This window comes from Manduca sexta, chromosome 13, assembly GCF_014839805.1.
Source record: "Manduca sexta isolate Smith_Timp_Sample1 chromosome 13, JHU_Msex_v1.0, whole genome shotgun sequence".
NCBI classification, from domain to species: Eukaryota; Metazoa; Arthropoda; class Insecta; order Lepidoptera; family Sphingidae; genus Manduca; species Manduca sexta.
Genome location: NC_051127.1, coordinates 6,864,629 through 6,883,085, shown reverse-complemented (window position 1 = coordinate 6,883,085; position 18,457 = coordinate 6,864,629). Strand labels below are relative to the sequence as shown.

At 38.8% G+C, this 18,457-nt stretch overlaps 2 protein-coding genes across 4 annotated transcripts in view; one reads left to right on the top strand and one right to left on the bottom strand.

Annotated features, from left to right (window-relative positions):
• Window positions 1-11,402, top strand: part of LOC115450048 (atlastin) — a 43,060-nt gene extending 31,658 nt beyond the window's left edge. For all 3 annotated transcript variants that reach the window (XM_030177997.2, XM_030178006.2, XM_030178015.2), the window contains 10 exons: window positions 800-1,023; window positions 1,891-2,040; window positions 2,433-2,588; window positions 2,930-3,079; window positions 3,513-3,651; window positions 3,946-4,130; window positions 4,477-4,698; window positions 5,139-5,353; window positions 5,605-5,671; window positions 5,877-11,402. In XM_030177997.2, the coding sequence (XP_030033857.1) occupies window positions 800-1,023; window positions 1,891-2,040; window positions 2,433-2,588; window positions 2,930-3,079; window positions 3,513-3,651; window positions 3,946-4,130; window positions 4,477-4,698; window positions 5,139-5,353; window positions 5,605-5,671; window positions 5,877-6,014 (1,646 nt within the window). In that variant the 3' untranslated portion in view covers window positions 6,015-11,402. The remainder of the gene's footprint in view (window positions 1-799; window positions 1,024-1,890; window positions 2,041-2,432; window positions 2,589-2,929; window positions 3,080-3,512; window positions 3,652-3,945; window positions 4,131-4,476; window positions 4,699-5,138; window positions 5,354-5,604; window positions 5,672-5,876) is intronic.
• A 472-nt stretch (window positions 11,403-11,874) lies between these two features.
• LOC115450063 (acyl-CoA Delta(11) desaturase) lies at window positions 11,875-16,548 on the bottom strand. The gene is made up of 5 exons (XM_030178028.2): window positions 15,714-16,548; window positions 14,845-14,975; window positions 13,774-13,979; window positions 13,105-13,290; window positions 11,875-12,274 (listed from the first exon to the last, which is right to left on the bottom strand). Exons 1-5 carry the CDS (start codon window positions 15,907-15,909, stop codon window positions 12,007-12,009), a joined length of 987 nt encoding a protein of 328 aa, XP_030033888.1. The 5' UTR covers window positions 15,910-16,548; the 3' UTR covers window positions 11,875-12,006.
• Window positions 16,549-18,457: the final 1,909 nt, after the last annotated feature.

Sequence of the window (18,457 nt, the reverse complement as noted above, 5' to 3'; positions counted from 1 at the left end):
CGAAAGAAAAATATTATTTGCTATAGGGAAAGCTATATTATTTCCTAGAAAGTTACTCTCTGTCCCGTGATTGAACTTTTATGCGGGCAAAACCGCGACAAGACTAGAAATAAAAACAAAACATAACCCATAATGATTTTTTTTGAGCCAGTGCCCACGCGATAAGCATGCACCAATTTTTATTTGCTTTATTTATAAGTCCCTAGACTTTAATTTCCTAGAGAAAAAGTTTTTAAGTTTTTAAAGGACTTCCTCTTAACCTTTGAGTAAATATCAAGGAGAATATGATTGATTGATTTTTTATAGTTTTTATCAAAAGTTATGTTGGGAGTTGAGAACGCAACAATTTAACATGTTTATTGGTTGTAACATTTTTTATTTTTCCTCTTTGAGCTGGCAACTTCCTCTCTCTGACCAGGATGTAAGGTGTGAATGCGTATTTTTTAAATAAACGCTTTTATATTGTTTAAAACGTACCCGGTTTATTTTTATTGCACCACAAAAATCTTCAAGTTATCTCGTCTAAAACTTTATGTAAACATACTACATAATATCTGTATATGATAGTTGCATATAAAATAATACAATATTCATAATCGCGGTTTGCACGGATCGTAAATATGATTATCTATTTTAGGACGCACTAGAAACTCACCAGCTGTTCTTGATCAGCGTTTATTATTACAATTAATATTACTACGTCAAACCTCAACATTTTCCCTGTGGCATCCATTGTAAACACATTCCAAAAAGCACCTTAATCATTTAAATATCAATGTTATTTTCCTTTGGTCGGCAGTGACGGAAAAGCCGGCACCTGCGCCGCGGGCTGGTCCGTACGGCGTGCAGGTGGTGAACACCGGTCCGGAGCACACGTTCACCCTCGACGAGGAGGCGCTCAGCGCGCTGCTGCTGCGCGAGGATGTGAGGGAGAGGGCGGTGGTGGTGATATCGGTCGCCGGCGCCTTCCGCAAGGGCAAGTCGTTCCTGCTCGACTTCTTCCTGCGGTACATGCATCACAAGGTAATGACGCTATAATGAGGAACAAGATATCGAAGTGTGAACGGAACGGAGTTTATGTCCTCCCACTGGCCAACAGTTTATAGTCGCGCCAGCATCGATTTATCTAGTTAATTGCAGTAGCATAGGTCAAATGTGAATTTGGTTCATTACTCCTGGAACACCTGGAACGTATAGAAAGGGTTTTTTTGAGTTTTAACATTATTGCATAAAAGCAAGAGTATGTGAGATACATATGCCATCGGTAGTTTGCGATTTATTAGCTGCATGGCAGTTTCGTTATGCAAACCAGGAGTTAAATTAACTCGGGTGTCAGCTGTTGCCTAAAAGCTAGTAACTAACGTCAAATAAGTTGCAACGAGCATTCCGTTTACGATAAGCAATCCTAACTTTAAAACTGCCTAATTACATACACTTAGTCACTGTGACTAAATTATCATTTTGAACACCTGTTAAGTTATCACCATTGTATTCTGTAAATAGCGGCTCACATAACGACTGAATGCCTTATATAACAAGTCAGTGTGCTGTTGCTCGCCTGATAGTAAGCATCACTATACCCAAAAGCATAATCGGCAGCAACATCACATGGAACTTTGTGCAAAAGCACTGAGTGGTAATAAATCACTCTCGCCACAATAATATTAAAATAGATGGTAGGGCTTATAGGTAATACTTAATAACTAGACTAAGGAAAATGTCTATCAAACTGAAACACAAAAATTTTATTGTAATTTGCATCTTTAGGGTACCAACCTAGACAAAATCTCATATACTGCAAACAAGTTCTTTACATAACGTCTGTAATTAAAAGGAATAGACGAGTCATCTCGTATTTAGTAATATCGATATGGTTGTTGGTACCGTCAGTATGGTGCGGGGGGCGGCGGCGGCGACTGGCTCGGCGCGGAGGACGAGCCGCTGCAGGGGTTCAGCTGGCGCGGCGGCTCCGAGCGCGACACCACCGGCATACTCATGTGGTCAGAGATTTTCAAGGCCACGCTCGAAAATGGTGAAAAGGTAAGCGCATTGTGTTTTACCCGACCGTCCAAGGAAGGTAATGTTTTGATTGATTCAATTTTGTAAACACTCTGCCAAGTAATTTTTTCATCTATTAATAGAGATTGGATTCAAAGATTCGGTCTGGTCCATAATTCGTGTAGTTTTCGTTAAGTCGCCAACATACTCACAATGCGATGATTTGAGGATACGTTGCTAATTACAGTGCATTAACTTTATTTCATTTTGTGTGCAATAAATAAGGACATAAAGTACAATCGCCCAGAGCTAGGTAAACAATAAAATGCAGTCTATCCATTGATTTCGAATGATTTAATGTCATTTATAAATCAAGATATAAAATTTATAAATCACTTTCGCTTCCAGATAAGTTGTTAATTTTTTTTGCTCAGGTGGCGATAATCTTACTAGACACTCAGGGCGCGTTCGACAGCGAGTCGACGGTGCGCGACTGCGCGACCGTGTTCGCGCTGTCCACCATGCTGTCCTCCGTGCAGATATACAACCTCTCGCAGAACATACAAGAGGACGACCTGCAGCATCTGCAGGTGAGCATGCGCCGCACCAACTATATTTCTTTTGTTCATTTCGTTATAGGAAATGAAAGCACTAAATAAACAAAGGCTGATGGTTGACGTCAAAACTGCTTTTCAATAATTTCAGTACAATCAGGATATATAATTAAGAAATACGGGATTTCCTTGTTTTGAATTTTACTCTTTCAAACACATTGTAATCCCACTCCATAATTTGAAAGGAAAAAATAACCCTCTACTTGCAGATAAAGTGTTTGCTAAAAAGTGCAAATATTATTAAAAAAAATCCAGGCATCATATATTAAACTCTGCGCTATTGTGAACATAGAATACAGTTTTCTACTTACTTCCAGCTGTTCACGGAGTACGGGCGACTCGCGCTGGAAGACAGCGGCCGCACGCCGTTCCAGCGGCTTCAGTTCCTCGTCAGAGACTGGAGCTTCCCCTATGAAGCGCCCTACGGCGCGGAGGGGGGACAGAACATACTACAAAGGAGACTAAAGGTCAGTTTATTTGCAGGGATAATGTTCTAGTATTTTAGCTTTTAGAGGGAAGGCTGCATAACATGTGAATATATATTTAGCTTTATTTTAGGGAGACTAAACTATCGATCTGGTATGAAGTGATGATCACCGGGTATATATCATCAGCCACATATATTCTACAGTTGAACTTAGTCTTCTGCTAAAGATTTCCAGACAGATTTGTCAAAAGTGGCCTGCATCCAGTGTATTATCACTGAGTATAAACACCACAATGTTAGAGGAACCCTCCATGGCATAAATGTGTATAAGTCACCATTCTTATTTCCGACAGTCGTAAAGGTATTGACTTTTGGAAAAAAGGAAGGATATTGTTTTCCATTATGAACTACCTATAATTATATTAGTCGAGCTGATTTTCACATGGAACTATATCGAGCCCGTGTCATTCCAGGTGTCAGACAAGCAGCACCCGGAGTTGCAGAGCTTGCGCAAGCACATCACGTCGTGCTTCTCAGAGATCGCGTGCTTCCTGATGCCGCATCCAGGCCTCAAGGTCGCCACCAACCCGCACTTCGATGGCAGACTTGCAGGTGAAACTAATTCATGTTTGCCCTGGTAGAGTTAGAGAGAATGCTGTCTAGTGTCTATGTATTTAGAATTATACAAGATTTTGAGATGAAGCAGTATGGGTAGATAAGATTTAGTGCCTATTCTGAATGATAGCGGATGGAAAAAAGCGCAATCCGCGGCGGTCGAACCAAAAGTTTTGTCAAATGTACACTTTTCCAAAATCATTAATGTACATCAATACTTCAAATAAAAAATTCAAATTAAATTTATTAACAACGTTTCATATCTCTTTTCATGATTTGGATAAATTTCAGACATCGAAACGGAGTTCAAGCGCGCGCTGCACCAGCTGGTGCCGATGCTGCTGGCGCCGGAGAACCTGGTGCCCAAGCTCATCAACGGACAGAAGGTCAAGGCCAAGGACCTGGTGCAGTACTTCAAGTCCTACATGAACATATACAAGGGCAACGAGCTGCCGGAACCGAAGAGCATGCTTGTGGTGAGCATATGTGCTATACTATAAAGTAGTAATGGTATATGGTCCAGAGAGATACCTGATGGTAAGGCATTATCTCGCCTTCTATGCCGCGGGTATTGTACTGGAGGGAAATTGTTTGTGTTTTATTATACTGTAAGTAAGGCATGGAAAAAATTCTGTGTATTTTTTTTTTATTATGCGGGCTGGTTAATGTAACCCCACTGCATCTGATAGTAAGTGGATTCGTCATAGACTGTCGAGTGAATACACCTCGCTAGTCGATAAAATGCGGGGCTGGATCGATGATAGCTTTAAAACCAAATTTAATTTTAAACACTAGATAAAAGTTCTACATTATTTTTTCCAGGCGACAGCAGAGGCGAACAATTTAACAGCGGTGGCGGAAGCGAAGGAGGTGTACACGACGCTGATGGAGGAGGTGTGCGGCGGCGCCAAGCCCTACCTGCAGACGCAGCTGCTGGAGGCGGAGCACGCCCGCGTGCGGGACAAGGCGCTGCACGCCTTCCACTCCAAGCGCAAGATGGGCGGCGACGAGTTCAGCCAGTCCTACTGCGAGCAGCTCACGCAGGTACTGTGACCAGCAGACTAGCTAGCCATCGGTGTGTCCTTAGAAAGAGTGACGGTGGCCACTCGTGAGTACAACGAACATATAGCGGCTGTTGTTCCACTGAAGAGTCGCTATCAAGAATTCGGGTCATGTCACTTTGCCTGCGTCCGCACCCGCATGGAAAGGATTTTCCTCGATATATTTTTTCGGGATAAAAGTAACCTGTAGTATTCTGGAATAATGTAGCCTCCTATTAAACACAAATAAACATTTGTTTAGTTTTTCCTGACACTAGCGTGTTCAAACAAACAAACTCTTCACAGTAGTATAGATCGTCTCAGTGGGGCAAGAGATGTGCTGAGCTACAGAGTACTTCATAGTGACGCTAGCCATCTATTGAGTGACTTGTCCAGTCGTCACACTGTGATTAAAAAAATAACAATTTCCCTTTACGTGTCCAGGACCTTGAGGACCACTTCCAGCAGTTCAAGGCGCACAACGAGAGCAAGAATATATTCAAGGCGGCGCGCACGCCGTCCGTGTTCTTCGCGATCGCGCTGTTCTTCTACGTGCTGAGCGGCGTGTTCGGGCTCGTCGGCTTGTACCCGATAGCCAACCTCTGCAACTTCGCCATGGGCATGGCGCTGCTCACACTTGTCATGTGGGCGTACATCAGGTTAGAAAATACATACAACAGAAGCATTGTCTATGGCAGGGATGGCGAACCTTTGTTGATTAACATGCTATTATTTATGAAAGAAAATAATAATGTTTGGCGTGCCATCTAGACACACGTATAGCACCGATTTCTGGTGTTCTCCTTTTCTAGTAACCTGTTTTTAGGTCCCAACTATGTTTCGTTGGCATATATTCTCAAATTGGAATGACAATTACAACATATTTAAAAGACAATTATTCCAATTACAGATATAGCGGTGAGATGAGAGAATTTGGCGTCACAATAGACGACACCGCTAACGTATTATGGGACAATGTGAGTACTTTTTACAACTAACGATCCCTACAGCTGTGTGAAAATTGATTTCAATTTCAATAGACAAGATTTATTCTGTAAATAACTGCAGTCCGCTCGTAAATAACTTCACACCGGTCATAAATATAATACTACACATTAAATTTATAACAGTACGCATCGTGTTATTTTCTTTTTTAAATAAAGAAAATATTGTGTTTTGTAGGTAATGAAGCCCCTATACCAGACATGTCTCGAGAAAGGCATGGAGCACGCGGCAGCGGCGGCGGCGGAGCGGGCGCTGGGGCCCCCCACCCCCACCACGCCCACGCCGCCCGCCAACGGCAAGCACAAGCACTTGTGATGCCCGCCCCACCCTGTGCCAGTGATACCCGCCAGGGGACTGTACATGATCCTTCAAGTGAGATCTATTGGCGCTGAATAGTTACAAAAAAACGTTGGTTTCGGTGCGTGTTTGTTGGTTGGGTTTGAGCTGGGATTTCCGGGTAATTTTGTCCAAAGACGGGTCATAATGTCCGAGCAATTGTGAGTGCCCAATTGACTGGACAAAAACGTCCCGGTGGTTTTGTCAGTGCCCCTATGACGGGCCAGAAATGTCCGGGGTATTATGTCTACGCCGCTACGGTGGGACATAATGTCCGCATAGTTTCATGTTAACATTTCAAACCGAAGCAACAAACATCGTAACCGCAAAGGATTATTACGAATATATTTTGTTATCGTGATGGATACGTTCGTGCGTGAATTACATAGATATATAAATGATGTTGATTTGAAGCAATATTTAGTTTAATGGGGTTACAATTGTTAATATTGTCTAATAAACAATGTCGACTAACTGTAGTATAGTAGTAATAAAAATCTCTTGTAAAAATAACATACGAACACTAGGGATATGCACAAAATGTCGTTATTTTAATAGTGTCATTGTAATAAATGAATAGCTAATTTTTGTATGAACACACTTGTTGTACCGCACGATACCTGCCAAACTGTACTTAAACATCTCCTAGAATAATGTACGGGGAGGGGGAAGGGATGGACATTATATGAAAACAACCATACCTTAACCTTAAGTTGGCAAGTCATTTTTTCGTGGAATATTACTCGTGGTTTGTATTGTTTCTAGTTGTTGAGGACTTTTGGTTGTTGCGTCAGGCGTCAGACACGTGTCAGTCATGCGTTAGCACTTACTATGAACGGCTATGCATCTTATGCATTAGGCCGCGGGCGAGACAAATGTGTTAAATATTGGCATAAGTGGATGCATGGCTTTCGTAGTTAATATCATGACAATTAAACCTAAGTGCGGGGTTATGATGTTGGACGCGCGATACTGAAGCTAAAGGGGCCTGATTTCTTATACAACACGTTGACAGCTCATTACAGGCATATGACGCTTGTTGCTTGATAATTGAAATTACCATCAGTGGCGAAGGTCATAAAACCCGATTCCTGTCGATTTGCCTTTATGTAGAATCTAATTATCATTACAACGATTGGAAAACCACATTTAAGCATATTAATACCTATATGTTGTGTCGGGTCGTTAGGAAAATTTCACATTTTGCCACTGATTGGCATTCAGAATACTACTCTAAACTAATTTCACGAAGATTGTATTACGTCACGTCAGTTTACAATGTCAGAATCAGGTCGCAGTAGCGTTGACAGTTCGCGCGTCAAACTCTTGACGCAATGACCAGGAGGCCGCCATTATGTTCTTGTAAATGTCTAACTCTGAAGGCCGCTTTGTATTAAAGCTCTACGCTAGGCTGGTTATTAGGTGTAGACGGCAATCAAGGGCTCTAGTGTGAGGACATAGCCCAATAACATTTGCTATATATTAAATTGTACATATTTGTGAATAGAATATTGGTTATATCTCCGCTCATTGTTTTATTGTGAAAATTGGGAACTTAGTTCACTATTTTAAAGGACATCTAGGAATACTAATTAGATACAAAAGCGGCCCGTGTAACGGCTTTCATTGTCGGTGAATTTTCAAATATATTGTTATTTTATGCTTTTAAAAGGCATGTTTATTATAAGTGTTTGTGGTAAATAGACAATACATTGCATGTTTAATGTAACATTTAAGTCTCGACGAGTATAACGCTGAAGCAAGGGCGTCGCCAGACTGTCACAGGGACGAATACTTGACAACACAGGTTCCTATCCAATTATAGGATACATCCTTTGTCCATTTAAATCAACTCAAAGTACCCGTATAATTATAGGGTAGACTGGTCAAAGTCGATTCGAAATATTTTTATTGCCCCTAGAGGAGGGGTCTGCCCCCCTGGCGACGCCCACGCCGAATGCTTTCAGAGTTAGCCACATATAACTAGCCAGCATACTATATTAAATGTAAATAGTTTTAGAAAAACGGCAACATATCCAAAATCATGTCGGTGTCGCGGTTCGATGTTTATGTGAATATTGTAATGAATAATGTGCCAATTTTTTTAAAATTCGTTAAAATTTATATTTTGTATGTACTCGTTCGGCGATCGGGAACAAGGTATTAAATAAAATTTGTTACATACATTGAGTTTTTGTTAAGAGCTTAAAGCATGTCGAAAATACTAACAATTATGATGGAACGATTTATTAATAATCGATGAAAAATTGGTTTAGTTGTAATTTAAATCTTGCAGAATTGCTAAGACCCAAAAATATTAAATAAATTTAGAATTACGAAAATCATCTTTCAATATATTATTTCCCGATGTTTGATCGACTTTACGGCTCCTGCGAGGGGCTTGGAATATCGACTTTAATATGATATATTTTAATAGTCATTTTTAAATGACCCTTACGGCTTGAAAGGGTTTTAAATGTCGGGAATAGTTTATGACAAGAACAATAAGGCCGTCTGGCATTTTAATTTCGCTTAGTAATTTATAAATTTAGTAGTACTGTTTAGTCTCTCTATAAAATGTATTTTGTTTTCGGTTGTGACTTATCTATATATCCGTTCTACATTCCAAATACAGATATAGTTGTGTCCATTTTCACCAACTTTCCCCTAACTAGGAGACCACTAACAGCCAACACTCATACTATGCGAAACAGCGTACCACTACTGTAAGGCAGTTAGGCTTCTAGTAAGTTAAGTGTAGGTAGGTGGAAGTGATTATTTTAGAAAATAATGCCCATAGATAGTAGAGTTAAATGATGTAATTGATAAATAATATGAAAAAAAATTGATTTGCATTTCTGCAATACATAACTTTCATATGCCATAATTACTATTAACCATTCGAACAATGAAAGCCCTCATTGTAAGAATGGTATAACCAAGATTTTAATCAAAATAAGTGGTATTGTAGATAACTATTTAATGAAAACTTGCCCTAGCTTTAATATAGAATTTTTAATAGAAACCTAAACTTAGTTTTGATAACAAACATGTTGTCCTAGCATGTCAGCGTCTCGGTAATTTCTACAGACAATACAAGTGCCCTATACTACAATAAATGAACTATTTTTCTAATTAAACGGCCTATATTTTATAATTGAAACTATATCTGTACTTGGAACCATTTTAATTTTCAAACTTGTAAATATTTATGTAAATAAAAGCCAAAAGTGCCTGAATCTATCAAAATATTCAATCTTTCACTTGTTGCTTTTTCCAAACTTTTATTTTCTTTTTTGTTTTGCAAAATGCTCCTTATGTGTTACAATTAAAGATCTAATTGCTTTGAAGCAATGACACGTCAATTAGGTATGGTGATTATTTTTATATAGTACTCATGCAAAGTTGAAGATGCTTCAATAAGTTAATATCTAAAATCAGTTAGCTCTTAAGACCACCGAAATTATGACAAAATCATAGAATTATTTTGACAAATACTCAATTTTTCGTAACCATTTGCGTTTTCTAAAATCAGCAATTTATTTCTCTGTATTCATTCTGTTATTAGTGTTTTGTTAAAGTAAAGCTATTTCGAAATAATATGTTACATGCACCTTTTGGCTTACTATGTTTTATCTAGTCAATTCACTGGTTGATTTTTAGTTCTCGAAGTTTTCAAATCTCGTTTAAACTGTAAATGCTAAATATCATATGTGCAATCCGTGATGTGATCAATATTGCTTGGGGGTTTATTTGATTTTAATTATAGCAAAATAATACCTATTCTTACGTAAAATTTTTTTGCATGTAAATCTGCCAATTACCGCGCTATCATGTCCAAAATATTAATGCAATTTTGCAGTTTCTTTATATCTACTCCCTTTTTATAATATACGTGAAATAATTATGTAAATCTTAGCGTAAACGTCACATAATTATGTTGAAATAGTGATTTTTAATTTATAATATAATGTGTACAGTGAATTGTAATAGTATAGTTTACTATCATGCTAAATAACATTTTGCCAAATTAATACTACGGAATATGCGCATACGCATTGATACGCTTCGTGGCCATTAAATCAGCCAATCGAAGGTCTCTATTTGAAATGCGAGGCTTCTGATTGGTCGCTATATCACGCTGGCCGTATGCTCAATTTTCACTTTAGGTTTTAGTGATATGTTTGATGTTAATTGGTTTGGAATCAGTGGCGGATCTGAAGGGTGGTCAATATAGTCATGAATCCTTATCGTTTTGATAATGTTCATGGCAAAGGACTATAAAAAAATATGGACGCCTAAAACCGTGACTATCTTAAACCCTTTGCTGTTAATTTTCAAGTCGTTAAGAATTTGATAGCGATTTTCTAACCTCCTTCTATAAATCCTGGATCCGCGCCTGATAAAATATACATATTATGTTAACATTTTCGTCAATTAAAGATTTTTGAGTTTTGTAACATAGTTATTGACTTCATATCAAAAAATTATCATAGAATACTGATTTTTTCAACTAAAATAATATTTAATTGTGAGGTTTATCGCCACGTAACGTGGCCATAATTAACTCAATATATATTTAATTTATTAAATCTATCCACTAATTGCCAATTTTGAAATAAAAGAAATAAGCGGCTTACTAACTTTTGTATTGGACCGACGATTAATAGAGGCCTTTTTTTGGAACTAAGGTCATGCAAGTGAATAACTTGATGTGTTAACCACCATCCGTTACCCACAAATCTAAAGGAATCATAGGTGTACTCCTGACAAAAGCTACAAGACGAAGCAATTTTCTCGCGTCCAACTTTTAAAGGATATAAATATGTTGACACGTCTTAACATCGTGGTTAGGAAATACTTGTCCGCTTCAGGCGACACTCGCTTCAGAAAGCATGCTGCAAGGAAATTGCTCCGTCTGAGTCTTGATGAGTAATCATGTTAGATACCCTTACTAAACGTAATAACGTAATTGTTATTTTACGTTGATTTTCTGTGAGTCGTTACACTAGACGTCTCAGCGAATTCTTAGAGACGTTGTATTTATTTATTATGCTTAACAATTATTAAGAACTTTTTAACCATTTATTTATCCGCCACGCTGCCGAAATTCTAGTTTGTAATCCCTTTTTAAAATTTGGATATAAAAGTATAAAAAAACTACACGAAATATATGTTACAAAACTCAGTCGTTTTGGTGTTTATTGGTATAAAGTTAAATATTGTTTGTCATTTTGTTTACGTGTTTTAGAGTAAGGTTTGTTTGAACGGTTAGTTGAGAGTTTAAGTTTTTCATCGGGTGTTGCCTGAGGGCGCGACACATTATCTGTACAAAGTATTTGAAATTAAATAAAGTACTGTTGATAACATTGTGGTTTTAGTTTATTCCAGAACATAACATTTAAGGTCGGGGTGCTCTATTCCGTGCGCGGGGCGAATTCATATTAATGCAATTACCGGCGTTGTGATCGGACTTAAGTTCAGGGTGCCCTATTCTGTCCACGGTGCAAATCCTTATCAATGCAATTATCGGCGATCTGATCGGACAGTGCAAAAATAATGAATCTTACATACATTCTAATACTTGTGATGTTCTATATCCTTCAATCTCTCGTAGGCATTGACATATATTCTTACATATATACCAATGCTCGTAGACTATTTTTAGAAGTCTCACTTCTGCTATGTGTGAATTGTACACATTTTTTATCGCTTTCGTTGTAATTTCGTAGTTACAGAAATTACTCTACTAACAGACAAAAGGCGAACAAACCTTAAATTTATTTGACGTTTTGTTCGATATTTTTTATTTATTAATTCCATAAATTAAAAACTTCAATTAATTCACCTCCATCATTCATTAATATTCATTGTGTTATTTTTTTCATTTCCATTAATCAATACACAAATATGTAGATAGATTAATATTTAAAAAAAAAAACATTTATTTTTGGCTATCGTTATTGCTCTATTAATACGAATAATCTGATAATCCTTCCTTGAGTTGGAACCGGTCTCCCATCCTTTGAGACATGGAGGCCACCATCTCTGGTGAAGCTTCCTTCAGGTCGTACGCCCAGCCGATCTTCTCGCAGAGCTTGATGGTGAGGGTGGCGATGTTGAAGGTCAGCAGTCTGTCCGTGCCTTTGAAGTCGAAGGGGAACGCGTGGTGGTAGTTATGGAAACCTTCTCCTAAAGTCGCAAACACCACGAACAGGTTCTCTACCGGTCTTATGTTCCTGGAAATAATATTGGAGAGGTTTCAATAATTGATTGTATGTAAGTTGTTTTAGGACTATTTTTAATGGAAAAGACAATATAGATTCCCTATTTTGTCTGCAATCTGCAACTTATAAATTGCTTCGACCCGGTATCGAAGTGTCGCAGAAAACCGTCACGAGTACGGTCATACTGTACATACAGAGCTTAGTTTATTCCTATATTCCGCGCTCTATTCTTCCTCAAAGTTCAACATTGCAATTGCAAAACTTCTGCTTACATTTTATCTGGATATAATAAGTAGTGTAGCTTGATATCATAAACGGGCCCTATATCTATATTTGTTAGGGGCTCTTCAGGGCAGCTTCTGCTTAGCTCTTCTGATTAGTTTAATGTTAGTATGAGCCAAGAAGGGCCCGAAAGCTCGGGGCTCCCGAAAACGGGGGGCCCGTATCACTGATACGGCTAATATGGGGGTAGCTACGCCCCCCTAGGTTTAAATTTGCCTATATCTAATAATAATAATAATATCAGCCCTGTATTATATACTTGCCCACTGCTGAGCACGGGCCTCCTCTACTACAGAGAGGGATTAGGCCTTAGTCCACCACGCTGGCTTAGTGCGGATTGGTAGACTTCACACACCTTTGAAATTCCTATAGAGAACTTCTCAGATGTGTAGGTTTCCTCACGATGTTTTCCTTCACCGTTAAAGCGAACGATAAATTCACAACGAATACACACATGATTTTAGAAGTCAGAGGTGTGTGCCCTTGGGACATTTGCCTATGCTGCTATGAAAGTAGTATTTATTGCCTAGTATGTAACTAATCCAACGAAAACAACTAACCTGTTATAAGGCTTGTGTCCGTACTTATGTGCGAGGCTGTTGACGCTGAAGGCTGCATGCATGGTGGTCAGGTACCGTATGAAGCACTGCCACGCCACCGCGCAGCGCCAGCTCTCCCCGAAGAACCAGATGTTTGCCAACGTTGGCAGCACGAAACAAAGCGTCCCGTTTACCAATAACATGTGTCTGGATAGAAACAATGTTAGGTTATACAAGTGCAGACTAAATTATATTTTTTGTGTTATTGGCAGCAAGTCGGTAGGGGATATTTAGAATTAAGAAATAAGGTCAGTTGACAGTTCTATTCTGAATGAATTTCCTCATGAGTCTCGAAATCAGACGAGTAGTCAAATACTTGCGATTTAAACACACACACCCGCACATCACGCATTTATCCCCGAAGGAATATGCAGATGCGCAATCAGGGCACCGAATTTTCGCCAAGTGTGTTTCGTCCCATGGTGTGATAGGAGGTGAGCCTATCGCTATATTCGGCACAAAGTTTGAAAGAAATGAAATTGTATTGCTTTCCAGCTTAATTCTAGGCGTTTTGGATCAAAAATATCTTGCCGGTCTTGATAATCACAACGATTTATTTAGCTGTGAGGCGTCAAGGTCTCTGTGTGTTGGGGTTATTTTATACCTACTCAATATTAGTAGGTAACAAACCTCTCATGAAACATGATTAACGGATCATTGTCCAGATCTTTCATGTCTATGGTCTTCCCTTGGCGTAGAGTCTCCTCATTCTTCTTCACCATGAGCCAGCCCATATGTGAGAAGAACAGGCCACGCCGTGCGTCGTGAGGATCACCATCTGAGTCGCTGCATTTGTGATGAACTCGGTGGTTGCGCACGAAACGACGTACTGTGGTCTGTTGGGAAGAAGGATACTTATTACTTAATAGCTAGGGTTTTTAAAACATTTTGAAGACAAGGTTTCTTCTTGAGTTTTTTTTATCATGGCACGGGTAAGGCAACGAATATTACCACCAAATAGTTACGACTTTCGTCCATCTAAGTTTGTCAGAGTTATACCTACCAGCCAGGCTGAACACCGGCTGAAGTCCAGCGATTTTTCGGTAAGTTTTTCGTCATGTTCTTGAGACTTACCTATATCCCATGTTTTGACAAACCCAGTGCAGTATTATGCATTTCTTTGAAAATCAGTTCAAATGACATTGTCAATATAAATTGCCAGGTGAACGACCTGCTTGTCTCATTTAGTTATAAAAAACGTATAATGCACGTATGTATTCTAATAAACCTGTGTGACCTTAGGCCATCGCGACATCCATTAAAAGGCATGCAATTTTCGCCTCTATTCTTATTACCTTATAAAAAATGTTCGGGAATCTCTTTTGACCCCAAGAATATATACCTAACAGGGATTTAATTATTGCACGACTCTATTGTGCGAAAACTGCCGCCCTTCATGTGATATTCGCAACGGCTATAGGTATGTTTTTATTTCACCTGCTATTATCAACAGTCCGATATAGATTCGGTTTTACACACACTTTCGCGCATCTTGTAGAATTTGTTTACCCATTTCCTTAAAGTCAACTCTTTCCAGTTTTGGGCAAAACGCTCATAATGTGTTGCTTCACCTAGGATTCGAAACTTCTGTACAATCCATATACGCTGCCACTAGATCACAAAGGCGACAAAGTTATCTATTACTTATGCAAATGACAATTGTAACGATTTTTTTCTATCACGGTAATAAGGTATACTCACGAGGCCAGCAGAGGCGTACATAACAAAGAGCATCAGCTGCATAGGTTTGGTCGCCTTGAAGGCGCGGTGCGACCAGTAGCGATGCACGCCCGCGCCGATGCCGATACCATTACACGCATACACGAAATACGCTGAAACAGGTTAATAGCATCTCATTAATACACTTTAAAAAAAGAAATAGTTACTGACCATATAAGCAAGAGTTAGGTTTCAACGGTAAAGGGACCGTGGACTCAAAGCTGTTTGTCTATCATTGGCAGTCTCCATATTGCCCCACTGCTGAAATCTAGCCTCCTCTGCTGCTGTGAGGGTTAAAAACTTAGTCCACCACATGGCATAGTTTAAGTTTTAAACTTCTCTTAAGATTTTTAGAAGAGGAATTGTCGTCTATGTGTTTGTAGGTTTCCTCACTACGTCAAACTCTAGCCAATGTTGTAACTACCCTATAAACTTTTAAGAGCTCCTATACATTAAAATTACGCCCATGCATAACACAAAACTGGCGCGGACGTTTTTGCGCCAGGTTCGCCCTGTGCCTGGGCACAGCTGGCACCGTCCTAGTTATGGCACTGCCTTCATCGTTAAAGAGAGTAATAATTAACAACTAATACACTAAAGCTTCGACAAGTCGTACGTTCCTTATGGACGGTGTTCGAACCTACGAGCTTCTTCTTGCAGTCTACAGTCGGTTTTATTCCCCACAATGTTGCCACCAGTACAAAGGAATTGTCGTATTTTCTTTACATTTTCTTGTGATAATTTCGTTCTTTGTCGATAATACAATCAAGTGGCTCAATTACTAATTTACCCGGTTAAATTTATTCTTAAATAACATAAAACAGAATATGGATTTCTGATAGAACACTTACCTAACGCGAGCGTCTGCCATTTCACTGGAAAAGCGTAATGATAACACCAGTACACAGCTAGCGCGTGGTATAGAAGAAAAAATAACGTCGTGTCCCATTTTATATCGTTTTTTAAACCTAAATATTTCTCAAGTGATTTCGTTTTTTGCAACATGTTTTCGTCCCGAGTCGCGCAAATATTATGACAACGACACATTTGAAATGTTATATATAATATCTATACACGCAAATATAGGTTAAGGGTGTTGGTAATGAGATGCAATATAATTTAAATATTTTATAGGTGAATTAAAACACAAAAATCACAAATAATTAGCTATTGAAAGTATTCTTGATGACTTTGTTCTAACCTAGGTGTTTTTTGGTTCTACATTCAACTGTCCATGCAATTTACTTTGGGTGTTTATTATTTTTTGTATTGTAGTGATTTTTGGAACCTTTTTTTTAGATATATGTCTGTCTGCTACTGTACCCAGATTTGTATTTTTGTTACGTATAGTTTTCTTATTACAGCAGTAGGTTAACTAACTCGACCAACGCATCAATTAACTGATGAGAGTGACCAGGGGGACTGGGTGTCATAAAAAGAAGAAATATCTCTGATTCCACGTTTTGGTAGGAAAGGTGCTTGGTAAGTAATGAATAGATGGCGACATAAGACAGGCCATACACCTAATCGTAACTCTGAGGTTTAGGTACGGGTCAGGACTGGGAAGCCCCTTGCCTCACGGCCTCGGAACACTGTAAAACAAGGCTACGCCAATTGGTACCATTTAAAAAAAAAAACAAATTGCTATAATCTATTTAATTACTGTCGTTTGACAACCCTAATCACCATTTTGTTTTTATTAAGTACTTTAAATTTTTGTTATAAAAAAGTTAAAGGTTTCCTCTTGTATGCAAGTATTTTTTTGATTAGGCAAATTATATCAAGATAGGTAGGTAAATAATCAAAATAATTACTTGACTTACAGCGACCTTATTTATGCCACATTTTATTTTGATAGCTAACAAGCACGTAACGCATCGCGTAGCGTTTAAACAATAGAAATTGCCATACAGAATATCACTCCACGCTAATTTCGCGAAGATGTCGTATGGCCGTGTTACGAGTTTACACTGCCTGAGAACAAGGCCCAGTTAAAATGGAGACTGAGTCGTACCGACGTAACGCCTGCTGTATCATTAACCAGCTTATAAAACCATTTACTTTAATTACTTAATGCAATAAGGTCATGAAATATCTAGAGGGCTTGTTACGTTAACTGACAATTACTTTAACAAAAAGGGTAAACATGTCAATCGGTTCGGTTGCGTAAAAACTGTTTGTTTTTGATGCGGGCACAGCGAAGTGACCCACTACATCTTATGTTAAGTGGAGTGGCGTCCAATAGAATGTCGACTGACGAGAGATGATTACCCCTCAGTCGACACAATTATACTTGTTGGTAATACACAGGCTGATCCCGGAACGTGTCACACTTACATGACCACTAAAAATCAAAATTGTTTTAAATCATTGCTTTTCAAAAAGTACGGAGAAACATAGACGTGAAATAAAGACCATGCTTCTTAAATAAAGATAAACAAAAGAAAAGTGTGGGGCGCGTCCACCTAGCGAGCAGTGATATTAGTAAAGGAGGTGTTAATGTAGATTTTGTCAATCAATTTCTATTCCCCAGGAACAGTACTTTTTTGGATGAAAGATGCCATATGTTCTTCTGTACCCCTGACTACGTATATGGAAATTTTCATGTTAATCGTTTTAGTAGCAAGGGTGTGAAGGCCTAACAAAATCAAATTCACCTTCAAAATACGAGTATGAGTAAGGACGCTTGGTGAGCCTTTCTTTCACTTCTTTGCATTAAAGAGAATGGGGGGTGTAATGATTTCTATTTTAGGCAGGAGGACGACAAATACTTTGAGAACCCCATGTTTTGAATTTTGATTACCTGCCGTTTTTTGTTAAATTATTTTGTATCAATTTGGTATTTGTTAGGTTTGGGTACCTTCTAAAAATTATGGGTCAACAAGTTTTTTGAAATAATAAAAAACTATTTTAAAAAATAATCTTCGTGCGCCAGGAATTAGAGTTATTTAGGTACCTACTCTAGTATGTTGAACATTTATTTTTTGACTAGTAACAATAGTTATAATACATAAATATAAATATATCATTATTGCTATTTCATCATCATCATCATCAGACCGTTGCAGTCCACCGCTGGGCATAGGCCTCTCCCAAGATACGCCACAGCCCGGTCTGCTGCTTTATGCATCCAGTCGCTGCGGGCCCTCTTGTGTAAGTCGTCCCGCCATCTGGCCAGAGGGCGTCCCACGCTACGTTTGCCAAGACGCGATCTCCACTCCAGAACGCAGACTTACTCCAGCGGTTATCAGTTCTGCGACATATGTGGCCAGCCCATTGCCACTTCAACCTACTAACTTTCAGAGCTATAATATTGCTATTTGCTATAGAGCAAATAATACAGCCCTTAATAATCTTTCAATTTAATTCCTCTTGCCATTTCGAAATTTTTTGCGGTCACATTATTACGGACTTTTACTCGGTTAGTAATTTTTTTACTAAAAAAAATAATGGTCCTTTTATACTGGCGCTACGAGTCGTCTATCTACACGCATTGTTTTATCCCCGAAGGGGTAGGCAGAGGTGCAACAGAGCACTCACTTTTACCTTTGTATTACCATATCGACTCTACATTGTTATGGAATATTACCGACGC

What these genes read in the sequence shown, in the direction of transcription:
- LOC115450063 (XM_030178028.2), bottom strand. Translation starts at nt 15,909, where the DNA reads ATGTGTCGTTGTCATAATATTTGCGCGACTCGGGACGAAAACATGTTG. An exon ending in TGTACGCCTCTGCTGGCCTC is followed by an intron (nt 13,980 to 14,844) that starts GTGAGTATACCT and finishes TCTTCCCAACAG; the next exon opens with ACCACAGTACGTCGTTTCGT. An exon ending in GGACACAAGCCTTATAACAG is followed by an intron (nt 12,275 to 13,104) that starts GTTAGTTGTTTT and finishes TATTATTTCCAG; the next exon opens with GAACATAAGACCGGTAGAGA.